Genomic DNA, 17,852 nt, shown 5'->3' with positions numbered 1-17,852 from the left:
CTCTCAGCTTCATCCTGTGTTGTACCCTGCCCTGCATAGGCAGTGCTTGCCCCTGCCCCAGCCCCACTCTCTCCCACACTGCAGGAGCCTCAGTCTGCACTCCCTCCCTCCCACGCCCCTTCCTTCTCCCTGCCCCTTCCCCCCCAAACAAACTTCTCAGCCAGATGCTGCTCTCCAAGTTGCTGGGCTGACCGAGTGCATGCTGAGGCTGTGCGCATGCACACAGCATTTATTGGCCACATCAGCCAAAAAAAGCCGAATACCAATAATGTAGATTTTCCTTTTATTGGTGCTGATACGATATGGACTGATGTATGAGTGCACCTCTAATTGCAGTTGTTTAAAAAGTACGTAAGATATGCTTTCAGAGTTTGGGAATGAACACATACACTGTAGCTCCATTGGTCAATTAGACATCTCTTCATATGATGGGCACCTGGACTTCTTGGTATATCAAAGTCAAAGGTCCTCCCAAGCACATTGGGCTTATGTAGTTATGTGCTAGCAGTTTCTGTAGCCAGTGGCGCATGAGAGGGATGTGTCTAACACTTTTTACCTCCCCCCAGCCCCACCTGAATCAGTTTTTTGTGTTGTAGCAGTCAGCTTCTGTAACTGATAAGGCTTTAGGAAATACCCTTTTTAGTTCTCATCTTCTAATGGTTATCCCCCTAGAAAAGACTAGTTTTGTATAAAATTTGTACTTGCTTTTCTTCATTCTTGTTCCCCTAAATTTCTACAGTTCCTCTGAACTCTCTGCAGACTATTCTCACTTCTTGAAAATCATGCAGCATAGTGTACTGTAAGCATTTACAAGTAATAGCAATAGAAGTAAACTTGTAAATCTACAGAACACATTTAAGATTACCTCTTGACTCTTTAAAATCGTTGTTTTTTTGTTGTTTACAGTTCTTCGTTACAGTTTGAAGCTGCATGGGCGTTGACTAACATAGCATCAGGCACTTCTGCACAGACCCAAGCTGTGGTACAGTCTAGTAAGTACTAAAAGTTGCTTATTCTTCAAGCATGTCATGCAGTGATGAAAGAAAAGACACCCTTTAAATATAAAGTTTTTATATTAAAACTACTGAAGAATAAATTATTATTTCTAGCATCTTTCTACCAGAGATGTGGCTATTTTTTGTAACTAAGAAGCTATTTGCCAGCAATTATTTAAAATGAAGAAATTCTGGCTTGAATTGTTACCATCTTTTCTTTCCTTACTGGATTCAAGTTATACTGTATCACAGAAAGTGTTGATTCTTTGTCATTCTTTGGTTGATTTCCTAAATGAAGTGCTAGTGTTCTTCATATGACTGGAACCAAGAGGCTTGATGAGCAGTTCTTTGAGTACTTGTCCGTGTGTATTCCATTGTGGGTGCATATGCACCTCCGACATTTTACCATATCAATACCCATACAGCACGTATGCACCTTCCTCTCTCCTCATGATCCGTGTCAAGGGCATAAAGCCTGGGCGGGCAGTTGTTTTGGCTAGAGGGCAACTTAATGAATTTTGGTGAGCTGTTTAGGGCTGCATGCACAATTTTTTTTTTTCACAAGATATTTTAACAAACTACAGATATAAAAACAAATCATACTAAAAATCAGACATCTATTATAACTTTAATTTTATTTCATAAAATATTTTTGTCCTTATGTTCTTTTAGTAGTGTGTATATATACAGAGGCAATTAAATAGTTCCATATAAAGTCTTACTCTTGTATATTATTGTATATTATGTGTGTCACGGGGTGGGTGGCATATGGGGTGGATATGCACCTGTGCGGGGAGTTGTTCACACTCCAGGTCCCCGGAGCTGGCCAAGGGTTGGGGAGGAGAGGGAGTGCATGCAGCAGAGCTTGTCCAGGCTGTGTGGTGCAGGAACAGTCTGTGCCCTCCCATCCAGCCCATGGTGCTCTGCATGGGTCCAGTCGCCACCCAGGGCAGCCCACACCATGTTCCTGCCCACCCTGGCCCCAGCCAGTGCACACAACTTCCTAGCGGGACTGCTCCTAGTGGCTGCAGCTGTCCAGGTATTGCTCGGTTTCCCCCACCCCCAGTGGCTTTTCCTCCTCCTGCTGCAGTGCTTCAGGCAGCACAGGGAAGCCATGGGGGCATATGCCAGGCAACTTGCATCTAGCCATGCAGAAGGGAAGCTGCAGCTTGGGTGGCTTATATCCTAGCATGTTGGGCTCCAGTACCAGCTGCCTTCCACCAGTGTAATGAGCAGAAACCTGGTTGGGTGGTGGTGCCTGGCACACGTCCCCATAGCTGCCATTGCTATTTGGCCATGCAGCAAGGGCAGAAGGAGTTGCTGCTGGATGTGCAGGTAACAGAGGAGTATTTGGGTGGCTGCAGCTGCCCCAGGAGCAGCCCCAGGGAAGCTGTGTATGTTATCCCAGTGGGGATGAGCGGTGCAGGCTGCCCCAGGCAGGAGTGGGCGGGTCTTGGTCCCATGTGCAGCCACAGGCCGAATCCAATAAGTTGGCTAGATCCAGCCGGTGGGCCATATTTTGCTCACTCCTGCATAAAGGGCGGTGCACATTTCCTGCGCCTCAGTTCTCCTCTCAGCTGCCTTGGCTGAAGCAGGTGAGGTTCTGCAGTGTATTTCAGACCACAGGCTTGGTTTATGGCTGTTATTGAGAACTTACCTGTTCTTTTCTTCTCCCTTTTGCTTTTATAACTTTTTTAGTTGACTTCTCTCTTTCTTTTTGTTTGTATCTGCCATTTTTCAGTAAGGCCTGAAACTTTGCTAGTCTATACCACATGGTTTTTCTGAGTGAAGCTTTTTTTTGTCCTTCCAGTGGTTGGCATAACTTCATCTGAGCTGCTCAGTTTCAAGATATGTCTGTCTTGTGATAGGCTTGGGCTTACTATGGACACACTGGCCTTGTCTACATGAGATGCTGACTGCACAACAGCGTCATGTGGCAAAAACCATGATGCAACACTACTGCTTAGTACTGTTAGGCTACTGCACAGTCAGCATCACAAAAAAGGCATTCCTTGATACTACTGGACAGTAAGTCAGGTTACTGTGCTGTCATTCAGTACTTGTTCATACAAGTATTAAATGACTGTGCAGTAACAACAGTGTAGTCAGCATCTCATGTATACACAGCCACTAAGTACTTTTATTTTATGTGGGAAATGAGCTCTTTGCAAATTTATCATTTTCTCTTGGGCTTTGGAAGACTGACTAGACTCCAGGTTTATCTCTGGGTTGGCTTCTGACCCTGGAAGGTACTTATTTGGGTACAGACTGTCCAGAGATGTAAATTCCCTTTTGAGAAGATCATCTTCCAGGGAGTTGCAGGGTCAGTGATGGTTCTAGGAGAGACCCTGGGCCTGGGACACCTTGAGGAGGATTTGTTTTGCCCTCGTCTCACTCCTCTGAGGTTTGCAAGCCCACATGTTAATCCTGATAAGACCATGGTGCATTTCAGCATTCCTGCCTGGTGTCAGAAAAACTACATTTTCAGTGCTTAGAAAGCATAAGGCTAAGTGCTTAAGGCCTTACTTTGCTTTTCCTCCAATACTTAGCTGTCATCAAACCAACACTCTGGCACCACAGCTGGAGCCCTTGGTGCCAGTTGTTCCACAAAAAAAGTGTCTCAACAACTCCCTGCCACTTGTTCTGGTCCACTGTTTCCTGTGATGATGCTATGTTTGATTGTCAGCATTAAATGCAGTCTTTGCTGCATTTCTTAGCCTCACAGGTACTGATCCTGGATCTGTCAGTGGGAACCATCAGTTGAAATCTTCATGTCTGACATTTCAGAAGAGTTTGATTCTAATACACTAGCTCCCTTGCCATCCTGCTTGGGCTTTGGAACTCCCTTGGAAAGAAGAATTGGACCCCTGGATTCCCCTGTCATGTCATGAGTTTTGGTCTAGTGGCTGTCAAAGCCTTCCTGGCTTTGTCCCTCACTCAAAGAAGAGATGGCAGTAGTCCATCTCAGAATCACAGGCCCTCTCTTCAAACCTGAGGTTTTGTCTCCCTGGAGCTAGGACCACTCTGGTGGAAGAGCTTCCTGATCTTAAATCACCACCACCTTCCTCTACTGAAGGGATAGTCATAGCTCTTTTTGCACTGGAAATGGACCTCTTCAGTGGTTTTCAGGATCTCATAAGGGATGGTGGCACAAGCTTTGGGGATTCCATTGAAAGAGATTGGCTCTTCACATAGCCTGGTGGATGTTTTGCATTGGTCTACATCTAACAAAGCCACTCTTCCCAGCAGTGAGGATCCAGCCAGGATAGTATGGCAAATATTGGTCTCCTTTGCCCCAGTCATGCAGAATTTTGACTGATGGTACCAGTTTCCTTTCAGAGGTTCAGAATATTTCTACACACACGTGCTCTCTTCCCTAATTATAGCTGCAGGTAATGAGAAGGTGAGAATTTTGTAGTACTTGCTTGGGATGAAGTTTTATTACTCTGCTAGTCTGCAATTCAAGGTAGTTAGTTGTCAGGCACCTATAAGCCAATATAACTTCAGAATTTGTTTGGTTAGCAGTCTTTGTTAAGAGGTTGCCTCCAATTCTTGGGAAGTCTTTACTGTGTTCCTTATAGGGAAATAGCTTGTTTACAGAATTTCCCTACAAACTGCACTAGAAGCAGGTGCCACCTGCACTTGAGTACTGGCCACAGTGAATGTCATGAGGCAGTCTTTCTGGCTATATGGCTCTAGTTTCCCAAAGGAGTTTTTAGAATATGCTAGAATGGCAGAGTTTTTCAGTTCCAAGAGAGACTGTGTATGTCCTCTAGGGCTATCTTCCAGTCTTTGGGGGTCTATGCACTGACCTCAGAGAAGAAGTATACATACAAGCCTTTTCAGCTAGAGATCACCTCAGCATTTGCCTTCTGCTCTGCCCTTTCTGTATCAGGGCACCTGAGAGTGAGCCAGCACTTTCACAAAAGGCAGTGTCCTTCATCACCACCTTCCTCCACTCACCATTTTCTAAGCAGTAGAGAAAACCTGTACTAGATGATCAAGAGGGGCAGTCCATTCCCCATGAGTCCTTTCTCTCTTCTTTTTTGTTTAGCTCTGCTTGGCCCTGTTCCAGCATGCCTGAGACCATATCATGGCAGGTTAGTGAGTCTTAGATGCACTTTGTGGCTGTTTTATACAATCTAGTTCAGCATGATACCTATTCCAAACTCCTTCCCATCCTTTTTCAGGGCCTCATCTAATGAGATTTGGCTTCAGCAAGAGGCCTGCTTCATAACTTTGGATACCATAGAAGGAACTGCTATACAGCAAAACAGAATTGAATTCTGTGCTCATTACTCTGATCCCAAAAACCAAAGGAGGATAGCACTTGAGCATAGATTGAGCTCTTCTAGCTGCAAGCTCAAGTTTAAGGTGGCTTTGTTGGCCCCCATGATCCCTTGTCCTGGAATTGGTTCACCTCTCTTGACCTTAAGAATGTGTCTTTTCATACAGTCATCACATCTTTAGACATAATATCTCCAGTTCATGGTAAGTCAGAACTATAAGGTCTTCCCATTTGGACTGCCAGTGGTCCTCAACACCTTCACCAAGGTCCTTGTAATGACGGTAGCAACCCATCCCTGAAGGTTGTCTTATATAGACATCTAGCTAGCAAAAGACAAGGAAGCTTTGAACTATTCTGTGCTTGTTCCACATCCTGGGCCTCATAGTAAGCTCCCAGAAGTTGAAATAGCCCCAGTCCATGACTGGATTTCATGAAAGCTGTTGTAAATTGTTTCAGCCAGAGCCTACCTTTCTCAAGACTGATTGTTTGCAGTCCTGGCAGCACCTCCTCATAGAGCTCAGGGGCAATTTCAGCAACTTGCCTGTCCATCCTGGATCATGTGACCTCTTCCATCTGTTTGATGTTACTTACTAGATTAGATTTTGGAAGCAGGCATATGTGGTTAGAATCTGTCTCTCTTCTAGGAGAACACCTGGATACGGAAGGATACAGAAGTTATCTATTCACGTGCTTATTAGGTCTATTCTTCAGCATCTTCTGGGGGCAGGAGACAGTTATTTCATCACAGGCATCATTTATCAAGTTGGGGGGCATTAGCAAACAGCCTTCATGTGGAGAATATGGATCCTGAAGGGGTCATCCTGAAGAGAAGCTACATTTTAAATATCTAGAAACTCAGTGCAGTCCACAGGGTTTCTCAAGCATCTCTTCATCATTACAGGGCATCATATGCAGTTTATGATGAATACTACTGCAACCAACTTTTATAACAAATAGGGAAAATGTACAAAAATGCATTCATCATCTGGAATTGGTGTCTTTATCACCAGGGATCTGGGTTTTCCATCTCTAACCGTAAAATGGAAAAAAATGTAGATTTTCCCCTTTACCCAAAGAAAACACGGATTTCTCATTTGAACAGAGAAACCCATGGATTTTGCACTTTTCCAAACAGTTCTCTTCAGGCTGGCAGAGTTCCAGGTTGCAAGGGACTGGGGAGAGCAGGAGGAGGACAGTAAAGCAGGGGGTGCCATGTGCATGTATATTCACATGGCCACCAGGCAGCCTGGAGAGCAGCTCCCTCAGGTAAGTTGGGGAGGGGAATTGAGGCCGTCAGGGAGGGAGGGAGTTGGGCAGGACTGGGGCTGCTGCCCAGCTAGGTGGTACATAGGGCTTGGGGCCCAGGGCTGGAATGCAGGGCCCCAGAATGCAGGGTGGGGCCAGCTCCCTGCCACTGTGTGCACTCTTGGGGGGGCCCAGGGGAACCCATGCCCTCCAGATCTGTGTGCAGAGCAGGCACAGACTTGGGCTCCCTGCCCTGCAGCCATCTGCCAGGGCCTCAGCCCAGCAGGTGCAACCCAAGATTGTGGGCCACGCAAGGGAAGCTCCTTACCGCTGCAAGCTCTGGGCTGCCCTGGCAAGGTGTCACCTGCCTGTGCTGCCACAGCAAGGAGCACAACCCTGTGCCTCTGTCCCCACTGCTGCTGTGCAGGTAGGGGACACCTCTCCAAGGCAGCATGGAGCTTGCAGTAGCAAGCAGCTTTTCCATGCAGCCCAGCTGTGCCCTGCAGTGCTGGGTTGCATCCCCTGAGCTGAAGAGGCTCTGGGATAGGGCAGCAGGGCAGGGAGCCCATGCCTGCAGTGGGCAGCCTGTCCCTATCCCGCACACATCTCTGGGGGAGCCAGCCCCACCCCCCACCCAAGGCCAAGCCTGGACCTACATTCTCTGAGCTAAGGAAGCAGGGAGAGCTCTGACTTCCCATGATAAAAAAAACAAACAAAAAGCAAAAACCCAAAATCAAATACCAAAATGTATAGGTATTTAGAGTTTATTTTATTATAGTGATTGAGATACTGGTAGGCTTCCAAATTGCTTTAAAATTGTAAATTTATCAAGAAAACATTGTGTTCAGCTGATACCTATATATATAGTGGCCATTCATTTTAATCACAGATTTTGGGGTGTTTATCAGAGAATTTACAATTTCTTTATCACAGTTTGTGATTATTTTTTTTTTATCAGGGAAGACCAGGATCCTTATTTATCACCTGGCAGCAATGCACCTTCTGGGTCTTAAGAATACTTGAGTAGATGGTCTTAGCAGGCTCTCCTTCACAAATGGGATATCAAGGATTTTGTCCTGTAGGCTAGCTGTATGGTAGTTGGCCATTTAGAGGTCCAAGAGCAAACCCATATGAAGCAAGTACCAGATTAAGTAAATGGGATATACTTTAAACTTTCAACTGAAGTGAGGGTTCCCCTTTCTGCAGTTCTTTTGTGGTTGCACCCCTGGTTGATGTTGAAAGCTTATTGCTGATAGTTTGATTTTTTTTTTAAACTTTTTGCACAGCTGTATTTTACTGTGCAATTATTTGCATTATGTACCTAATCCAAAACCCATGGAAATCAGTGGAAGTTCTCCCATTGACTTTGGTGGATCATGAATCAGCCTTAATTTTGAATTTTACAGAAAAACTCTTCATGTTTTAATTTTAACATTTTAATGGTGAATCTCACATGTTCAGGTTATTGTTCAACTAGAAGACAGATTTTTGCAAAACTGAATTAAGAGGGCAGCTACATAGTTTCAGAACAGCCAGTACTAGATGTATAAAGTTAACTTTTTAAATTGCATTAACTTGCAGAATGAAGTCAGAATTGCAGAGAAACAGCAAAATCTGAAGATCGTGTCTACAGTTCTCATGTCTCTTGAGGTTAAACAGTTTTTCCACACAATTGTCGTTACACAAATTACCCCATGAGACTATCTATATTCCTTTGTCAAGTTGAGCAGAAAAAGTATAGTGATTCTTTTTCTTACAAAAAGAACAAGACATGATGTCTAGATGCTCTTGACATTATGCATGTTTGGTTTTCTCCTCTACTGCTAATTTTTCTTTTCCAAAATGTAGTACTGTCAAAGTAAGCTATTTTTCCTCTAGCTCTTATAGAATAATTATGGATGCATTTTTTTGAATTTTCTAATCACGAGAAGGCTAACATGAAATATTTCATTGCCTTCTCAGAATGTGGCAAAGTTGTGGAATCTAATATGAACTATTTACTTTAAGCCCCCCAAGTACTGGAGGTTGGCTTTGTGTTCCAGTCAAGTTCCACAATGTAGTCTTGGTTGTCAGGAAAGGGATGCAGGGGATATTCCATCAGAGTGGGAGAGCTGTGGATCAGTGATACTGAATTTCACAGGCACTCGGGAAGGAATGCTTTTAAGTGCTGATATGCTGAATACCCTCTTAACTTACCTATTGAAGGATACTGCTGTGATACTAATCTTTAGGTAATTTTATCAAATTCTTTTGCAATTCACCTAAAGTGTGTACAATTTTTCCGTTGATCTTGCTCATTCATGGCCTCCAATTATCTCATTAAATGACCAATAGTAATTGTGCCTTTTTTTTTTTTTAACAATTTTGTTGCATATTATTCTGTAAAAAAATGTACCTTAATTTCCCTAGCTTGAATATTTTAGGATTTACAGAATACAGTGGGTAAAATACAGTCTTATTCATCAGTATATTGGTCGATTTTTAGTTTCTTTAACAGGTCTATAAGATAAAGTAAGATAGTGAACAAATGAAAATAAGCTTTCCTTTCAAGAAATGAGCTGGTTGAGGGGAAACTGGATAACTTAGGGGAAGTACTACTGATATGGATTATTTTTATCCCTGTGTCATCTGTTCAAATGCAACACAGTTTGTTGAAAACATTAATCACCAACTAATAGCCAGTTGGTCTCTGATGGAACTTGACTGTCTTGCTTTGTAATGCATACTTATATCAACTGAAATTGCTGGTATTGTAGAAGGCAGAGAGATTTTGACTGTGTGGGGCAGCAAAGTTAGTGGTTACATAGTGTGGCATTTTCTTCAGGTCTGGAATAAAACATGTTAAGAGTTTTAGATACAATCTACATCTGCAATATTGTATCTAAGTGTATAGTGGTCAGATCAATATTTTTTTAATCTTAATTATCAGCCGCTATTACAAATTTAAATTATTAATACTCTGTATAAATATTTAATAACAGACCAAAATACTACATACTATTTCAATCATGTCCCACTAAAGCTAGTCCAATCTGTTCATTTTATAGATGCAGTACCACTCTTTTTGAGACTACTCCATTCACCACATCAGAATGTTTGTGAGCAAGCTGTTTGGGCCCTTGGAAATATTATAGGTAAGTGTTAACTGTATTTGTAAAATAACTGAAATTAAATCAGGGACCACTTAATTTTTTAATCTGACTTTTGAACACTGGCATTACCATATAAGACTATGTTTCCTCTAAAAGCTATAATTTAATATAATATTTCACATGGCAAGAATACATACTTATATTCTTATTCTTATTTTTGAAGAGTTAGTAGCTTCACTTGCTATATGAAATTTTAATAGGATAAATTTGTGCCTCCTATAATTTTATTTAACAGCAACTTTTGGTACCAGATTACGGATGAGGAAACATAGAATTTCAGTATCCCAACCTAAATCATTGCATACATTTCAAGGTTTCCCATCTTGAATGTAATTTTTTTTTAAACAATTTTCATTTCTGTAGGTGATGGTCCTCAGTGTAGAGATTATGTCATATCACTGGGAGTTGTCAAACCTCTTCTGTCCTTCATCAATCCCTCCATTCCCATCACCTTCCTTCGGAACGTCACATGGGTCATAGTAAATCTCTGCAGGAATAAAGACCCCCCACCGCCTATGGAGACAGTTCAGGAGGTAAATAAAGAATTATAATGGCACAGATAACTTTTATACCTTAATTTTGGGTTAGGGGCCAAATCTTTCATGTGGACACATAAGCTAAAACTTTCATAAATGTGTATGACACTGCCTGGTTGTTCATTTTAATTGTTACATATGAGAGTGGATACTGGTTACCCGATCTTTAACCTGAATTACGGTAAAGTTGTCAAAAAAATTCAAAGCTGTAGAATGTGTTTACCTGTGCAGTTATTTACTCAGCAGTTTCAGACTTGTACCAAACAAGAGACTACTACAAACATGGTTCTGTACATACAAGTAGTTATTCAAATGAAATTACTTTCAGTGAAGCAGAATGTAAGTAAACTAGTAATCTTAGAAATTTATGAAGCATTTGGGGATACTTACTTATTAATTCTGTGCTTATTCTTAATGTATTGGTAATTTAACATCAGCTCTCATAAGTAGCTGGGGAGATCACTGTAATTGTCTAAGTAGTGGCTTTTTCTGCAATGGAGAAATGGCACTAAATTTTGTGAACTTTTTTTTCCAGATTTTGCCAGCACTGTGTGTTCTCATATACCATACAGATATAAATGTAAGTAAAAATGAAAGTGTTGTCCTACATTTTAGGCACTTGTGTGTATATTTTTTTTTGCGGGGGGGAAGGGGAGTCCTTAGAGATTAAATGAAAATTGGATTTACATAATAAGCTTGTTTTTTTTGTTAACCTGGGTATATTTAAGCGCACACAATAAAAATGATAGTGGATGCATCTACACATACTATTAATGTACCTGAATAAACTCTGGTGCAGCGCGCATCAGAGTTTATTGCTTCCAGGTACAGCATTTACACATGCACCGGGGACCGCAGCACGTTTTGCTGGGGCAGAGCAGCCCTGCTGGCAGGGGCCCAAGGTGTCAGTGTGCCATCCTGGAACTGATCTGTCCCAGCTCAGCGTGCTGCAGAGGGCCTGGCTCTGGGGCCTTGTGCTTAGCCACAGTTGTGCAGCTTGGCCTAGGCTCCTTGAAAATGCCAAGGCTAGCGACAGTGGATGTGCTTCGAAAGGAGAACTGGAAAATGGTCTGGGTAATGTCTAGCCCAGTGGTGGCCAACATTTTTGGCAGGCATGTCACATGAGTCCTGCACCCTCCCCAAGTGCCACTCCAATCCCCTTCCCCTGCCTGGTCTGCTGCTCTGTTTTGTGCTTCCTGTCCGATCTGCTACTGTACTGCTTGTTCCTTCACTGATCTTGTGTGCCCCACACAGAAGCTGCCTGGGCCACTCGTGGCATGTGTACTGCAGGTTGGCCCCTTTAGCCTAGCTTCTGCTTTGTTGCTTGGAAGGAAGAGATACAGGTTCAGACACCTTTCTGGGTGAAGGGGGCCTATTAGCCAGGTCTCCTGCTCCTCAAGTGCCCTATAGGGCCAAAACATCATAAGGCTCCCCACCTGGTAGTCATGATTTTTCTGCAACTAAAATTTTGGGACTTAACCTGCCTTTATGCAAGTATCTGGGCGATCCTGTTCTTACACCTGTAACAGCCCCTATTAGCCATCCTCTTCAGGATTTGAATACCAGACCTTCATCACTGTAGCGCAGGCTTAACTGGCAGTAAGAGGGCTTTATTTAAGGGCTTTACAGAAGAATATAAGAAATGCCATTTGCTAATTCAGACCATAGGTCCATCTAGCCCAGGATCCTCTCTCTCACAGTGGCAGTGTGTGGATGCTGAGGAGGAAGGTGAATAGGGTTTGTCCAGAATTATGTGGGGTGTGTCCCCTGGTCCTTTTATTAGTTTTAAACCTACTATCTAATAGTTTGATTTCCCCCCCACACACATCCCCAATTCTAGTATTGAGACATCCATAGAATCAAAGAGAAGTAGAGCTGGATGGGACCTCAAGAGGTCATCTAGTTCAGCTCCTGCCTGAGGCAGGATCATCCCCATCAAAGCCATCTATACAAATCCATTATCTAACCTCTTAGCAACTGCATATACATGAGGATCTCTTAAACCCACCAATTCCAAGATTTAAATCTAGACATCCCACTTGGAGAACATCGGTTCAGCTTGAGCAAGACTTATTTAACCTCCAAGATGCCTGGATGCAAGATTGGCTCAATTCCCCCCCTAATACAGAAATATCATTACAATTCCCACCATTACACCAGCTGGTTTTGATCTCCCTAGACATCTTTGGTTTTCTCTAAACTGAATCAGTACAGGACATGGCAGATGTGGATTTCTGTTACATTGGTGGGGCTGGACTAGTTCACCGAACTGACCTGTGATTGCAGCACCCTTTTTCAGACTTCGAATCGCATCACCTCTGAATGTTCTCTTTGTCGTTTAATGGAACTGTATTGGAGCTGCACAATACTACACCTAAGGCAATCAGCTGGTTGCAAAATTTGGACATAATTGTGAATATTTTTCGTTTTGCTTTGTGATTACTGTATTATATGCTAAATAAAAAACATAATAAAAAACCTTTTAGCAGAACTACAGTCAGCTTGGATGCAACACATAACACTCTAATGTGCCACAGGTAAAGCAGGGTGACCAATGTCCTGCTATTACAAAGGCAGGAAGAATGCCCCACCCACTGTTACAGAGGAAGAAAAAACCCCACAGCCTGTACCAATCTGACCCTGAGAAAAACTGCTTAGAGAAAAATTGCTTCTAACCCCAAATAATGGCAACCAGGCTGACCATGACTGGAGGGGCAAGACTCTCTAGCCCTTCAGGCTTAAGTTCCAGCAGGAACATTGGCACACCCCAGTCAAAAGCCCCAGCCTTGGCTGTAGCCAATACCCAATGGTTTTGAGAAAAGTTTTAAAAAACAAAAAAGCTCTGATACATGTAGCATTTGAGGGGGCTAGAGGGAATGAAGTTCCCTCCAGCCCCATGCAGCAGCTGACAAAGACCAGAAACATGGAAAGAACATAGATGAGGGATTGGCAGCATTTTTGGGCAGAGTGTCAAAAACACCCGCAACTTGGACTCATAAAATGTTGGTGTGCCAGGGTGGATGGCGGGGGAGTTGAGGGGCCCAATCTTTGTTGTGGCTGTGCAGCCATGGACCCTTTCCTGCCATCTGCCCCGAGACACATGTGCCAACCAAAATGCCTTTGCATGCCACACTCTGGCACCTGTGCTGCAGGTTGCCTACCCCTGGCCTAGATCTTCCATAATCAATGGCTGTCCAGCCTCTCCTTGAGCACTTTCACTGAGAGACAGTCCATAACTTCCCTAGCGAGTCTATTCTGCTGCCTCACTGATCTAACAGGTTTAGTTTGGATATCAGGAAAAACTACTATTTTGCTGAAACTTCAGGCCATTTGTCTGTGTTCTCCTCTGTGCAGCAACAGAGAAGATATGCTTTCTGCTATCATGTCCCCTCTTAAGTACTTTTCCCACAAACTAAAAATGCATAGCACCTTCAGCCTCTCCTTGGATTACTTGCTTTCCAAGTGTTTTACAGTAAAAGCTCTGTTATCCAGCATCTCCTGGGAATGGGGGATGCTGGTTAATCAAATATTCCAGTTAATCAAATGTGTACTGTCTGGTGCACTCCCTGGCTTCAGTGTGCCAGGGGACAGGGAGGGGGCCCCTGCGCAGGGTGCTTTGCCCTGGGCTGTGGGCTGAAGAAGTGGCAAAGAAAAATTCTGCTTGTGGTGGCAAAACCCAGAAGCAATGCTTCTGCTTTCACTTTTGCCGTATCCCTTGGATGCTGGTTAATAGAGTTTTCCGGCTAATAAAGTGCCGGTTAACACAGCTTTTGTTGTATAATCTTTATTGCCCACCTCTGGACCTTTTCCAGCTTCTCTCTGTCCTTTTAACATGTGGATCCCAAAACTTTATACAATATTTTAGATAAGGCCTGACTAGTGCCAAGTAGTCTTGTACCTAATGCCTTTATTGATGCATCCCCAAACCGCATTTGCCTTTTGTGCAGCTGCATCATAAATAACACATCCCTATTTACTTTTTGTGTACCATTTACTGTTTTGGAAACTACTTTCATGTCTGCTCCTCAAGGGTCTCTTGTTTAAACTGAGAAGTCCTGTCTTTTTAGTCTCATATAGAAGCCCTTCTAACCTCTGATCTTCCTTGTTGCCTTTCTTTGTATCTTTTCTAATTCTTCTATACCCTTTTGAGGTGTAGACACCAAACAGCATGCGGTGTTCTTTACAGTTGATAACTTGCCCAAAGCTAAATGGAATTTCATGGGACAAGCCGAAAATACCTATCTACCCTGTAAGCTTCTCTGACAAATTTTAAAGGTCTATTGCAAATGATGGCTGTAGGACAGCTGCTTAGTTGAAAAATCTGTTAATGAAATATGTTGATCAACCTAAATTATGGGGATTGCTTCTGGCTTGCCCCCTGCTACGAAGCATCTTTAATCCTGGAAGAGTCCAATGTGTATTTGACCAGGGTTTAGATTGAAAACACCTGATTCAGTTCACATACTAGTGCTTTCTGGTAGTCTCTAAAATGGAATGTTTCAGCTGTTTTGAACAGCATGATATAATGTATGGCAGTTTATAACAAAGTGACACACTAGTGCTGGACCTAGAATTCAGAAAGTCTTAGATTGGAGTCTCATTAGCATGGTGTCCTCAGCACTTAAAGCTAAGACAGGATAATGTCACAACCTTAACAAAGCTCCTGAGACTGGACACTCAACAGACTGCTGTGCCTGAGTACCACAGCTCTCAGTCTAATGCACTCTTAAACTTCCATGATCTCCATACACTGCAGCATGGGCACAGGCTTGCTTTCTTTGTAACTCCTTTGTGGGACCAGGATATTATGAGTCAGTGATGCAATTTCTTCAGTAGTTTTACACATACTTTTCCTTCGGCTCTGAACTTATTTGTGGTCCCGGTTTACAGTTACAGACATGGAAGCAGATGGGCACTCTCTGTAACCATTCCAAATAAACAGTCTCTCACTTTTACCTAGCACAAGAAGTACAGAGGTTTATATGCGTTTACCTACATCAGAGGCCTCGCCTTTCTCAAGTATTCTTTGGCCTTTAGTCAGCGATTCTTTGGAGTCCAGAATTTCCAGCCTGCGACTCATAGCTTCTCTGAATGATTGACTGCCTCATTCCTGCAGTCAGCTTTTTGCTTCTGATCCCTTCTCCCTCTCTCAAATACTTGATGTGATCCTTTCTTTATAATCTCTAGCCCCTTTGTCTAGAGACCCTGGGATCACCCTTGTTAGGTTATCTAGGAGTCACCAGCCCTCTTGGTTTTAGACTTAGAGCTAGTTTGCACTGGGTTGTAGCTGTCCCTTTGTTCAGGGGGTCTCCATTTGAATAGATGATCATCAAAGCTTGACAGCCCCCTGAGCTCTGTGCCAGGTGCAAGAATTCCACCCTTTACCTCCTGTGGGCTTCTTTCAGAATGCAAACAAAAGATAGCAGAAAAGGCAACAAAGCTCTGCATTCACAACAGAGTTTGCACTTTGACACAGATAGCAGCTACCAAACATCAGGCAAGAATCATAACTAGTTATATATAACTAGATTCCTGTTAGCACTATGTATGTATATCTTAATAAGATTACAAGTCGACTTTTGTAATCAAAGGAGAGCATGTATATTAGCAATCTTAGCAGTATTAGGGGAACAGTTCAGTACTGTCTCTATCTGCCTGCAATATCGCATGCTCTTCTTTCATCTGTATTTTTCTTGGTGGTTATCCACAAAGATACAGACCAACAGGGCTGGTCCAATACTCAGACCAATAGGGCTGGTCCAATACTGCGAAACCTGCTGCTGGAGGGGGCCCCCACAGCTAAGGGGACTCCTGTGTCTGGCTGCTCCCTACCCCCCCCCCACCACTGCTGGCTTCTTTGGCTGCTTGCCACCCCTGCTGCCAGCTTATTTGGAGCAGGGGTCTCAAAACTATTTCTTGCAGGGGGCCTCAAAAATTGTAGGCCAGCCCTGCTGCCCAAGCCCAACCCTTCTCATCTTGTGCTGATGAAATTTGATCAAGATAGTATTACTGCAGTTCTGGAACTACCCTTAAAGTATTTTTAGTTCAAAAAAAAGGAGGGGGGCGGGGGAGGAAGGGTACATGAAGAACTTGGAAACTTGTGTAGCGGGGCAAATGATTATCTATTTCACAATTACAGTTGCTAACATTTTACTGATTGTCTCTTGTATTGTTGAGCTCTTTGGAGCAAATTGCATGTTCTTCTGTTTTCAAAGGGGTATGTGGACCATTGATCATTAATTAGAATATATACAATTGTGATCTTGCCACTTTATGAATTTTGTTTTTTTCAATATATAGATTCTCGTGGACACTGTTTGGGCTTTGTCCTACCTAACAGATGGTGGTAATGAACAGATACAGATGGTGATCGATTCAGGTGTTGTACCTTTTCTAGTTCCTCTTCTGAGCCATCAAGAGGTTAAAGTTCAAGTGAGTCTGTTTTCTTTTGCATTGGAATATTTCTTTAAGTTATTTACCAAATGGCATTGGTCCTAAAACAAACATTTGCTGAACATTTAAATTAGAATTTACAAGTAGATTATCTACAGATAAAAGCAAACCACAAGCCCTTCACCTGGACTAGGAAATAGTTATTTTGAAATATTTTAGTTGTAGTGCAGAAGTTTGCTTTTTTTTTTTTTTAAATGTGTGGGTGGGAATCAATCCTAGACTTCCTCTGAAGGCTAATTCTTATTGGCCAACAAATGTTAAATATTCCTAGCATGAACTAAGTTTTTAACACATGTTGGTTAAAATATCTAGAAAGCACATCCCTTTTGTCCAGGGAAGACAGTCACATACTATCTTGTATAACATAAAGAAGATGATACGGCAATGAAATTGTATCTACTAAAATGTATATTTGATTTGAGTGCTTGTCAGATGTACATTTTGTGATGTCAAGAATAATAAAAACATAAATAACATTTATTCTTCATAATTTAAAATGTGCTTAACATTAAGCTTTGTTCTAGATCCTCATACTTTTATTTAGTCTTTTTTATAAACTGTATAAATTTAGGGGTCTTTTTTCCCAAGCTTGATGTTTCTTTCTCTCTCTTGCATGTTTTCTATTTTGTTAAAAGATGACAGTAATGAACTTTTTCCTTAATTAGCTTTAATAAAATTAGCCTTTTTCCTTAATAATCTCCCTTTGCTGTCAGGCTCTTTTCCCTCAGAAAAGGAAGCCAGTGATATTCTGAGACTCAGCTTTTCCTTAGTTTGCAAACTTTTCTTCCTGCTTGTATTCATTCTTTTTTGAGCATTCCAGTGTTAGATGAAACTTTAATTGTTTTCAATTAATCTATTCAAATTATCAGACTGAGAAAAACCAAACAAAAATCTTCATTATGTTTCAGAAGAGAGTTTCAAGTATCTGGAAAATAAGTATATAATTATGAAGTTGCATGTTAGAAATGGGACATATTGACAAAAATGGTACCTTGTATTTTCCTCACTGTGACAAATATAATACAATCTCTAAAGTATGTACTAATCTATTATGGTTTGAAAGATGTGGTGTATCAGAACCAGGTTATCTGAAGTGCTATTTTTCATCTATTATTTCACTATAAGAAGGTATTGTTGATTTTTAATTCTTTAGCTTCAGTTATTTGGTGCCTGTAGTCCCAAG

General features: G+C 42.2%; 1 protein-coding gene across 1 annotated transcript in view; it reads left to right on the top strand.

The window, feature by feature from the left end:
• The window catches only part of KPNA3 (karyopherin subunit alpha 3), a 91,636-nt gene that overhangs the window by 57,765 nt on the left and 16,019 nt on the right, over window positions 1–17,852 (top strand). The window contains exons 7-11 of the mRNA XM_090026119.1: window positions 907–992; window positions 9,576–9,662; window positions 10,044–10,213; window positions 10,752–10,796; window positions 16,517–16,648. Of these exons, the coding sequence (XP_089882245.1) occupies window positions 907–992; window positions 9,576–9,662; window positions 10,044–10,213; window positions 10,752–10,796; window positions 16,517–16,648 (520 nt within the window). The remainder of the gene's footprint in view (window positions 1–906; window positions 993–9,575; window positions 9,663–10,043; window positions 10,214–10,751; window positions 10,797–16,516; window positions 16,649–17,852) is intronic.

The sequence above is a fragment of the Crocodylus siamensis genome, chromosome 1, assembly GCF_052110815.1.
Source record: "Crocodylus siamensis isolate JL-2025a chromosome 1, ASM5211081v1, whole genome shotgun sequence".
In the NCBI taxonomy this organism is placed as follows: domain Eukaryota; kingdom Metazoa; phylum Chordata; order Crocodylia; family Crocodylidae; genus Crocodylus; species Crocodylus siamensis.
The sequence above is the reverse complement of the archived record's forward strand: the minus strand, read 5'-3'. Positions and strand labels throughout refer to the sequence as shown.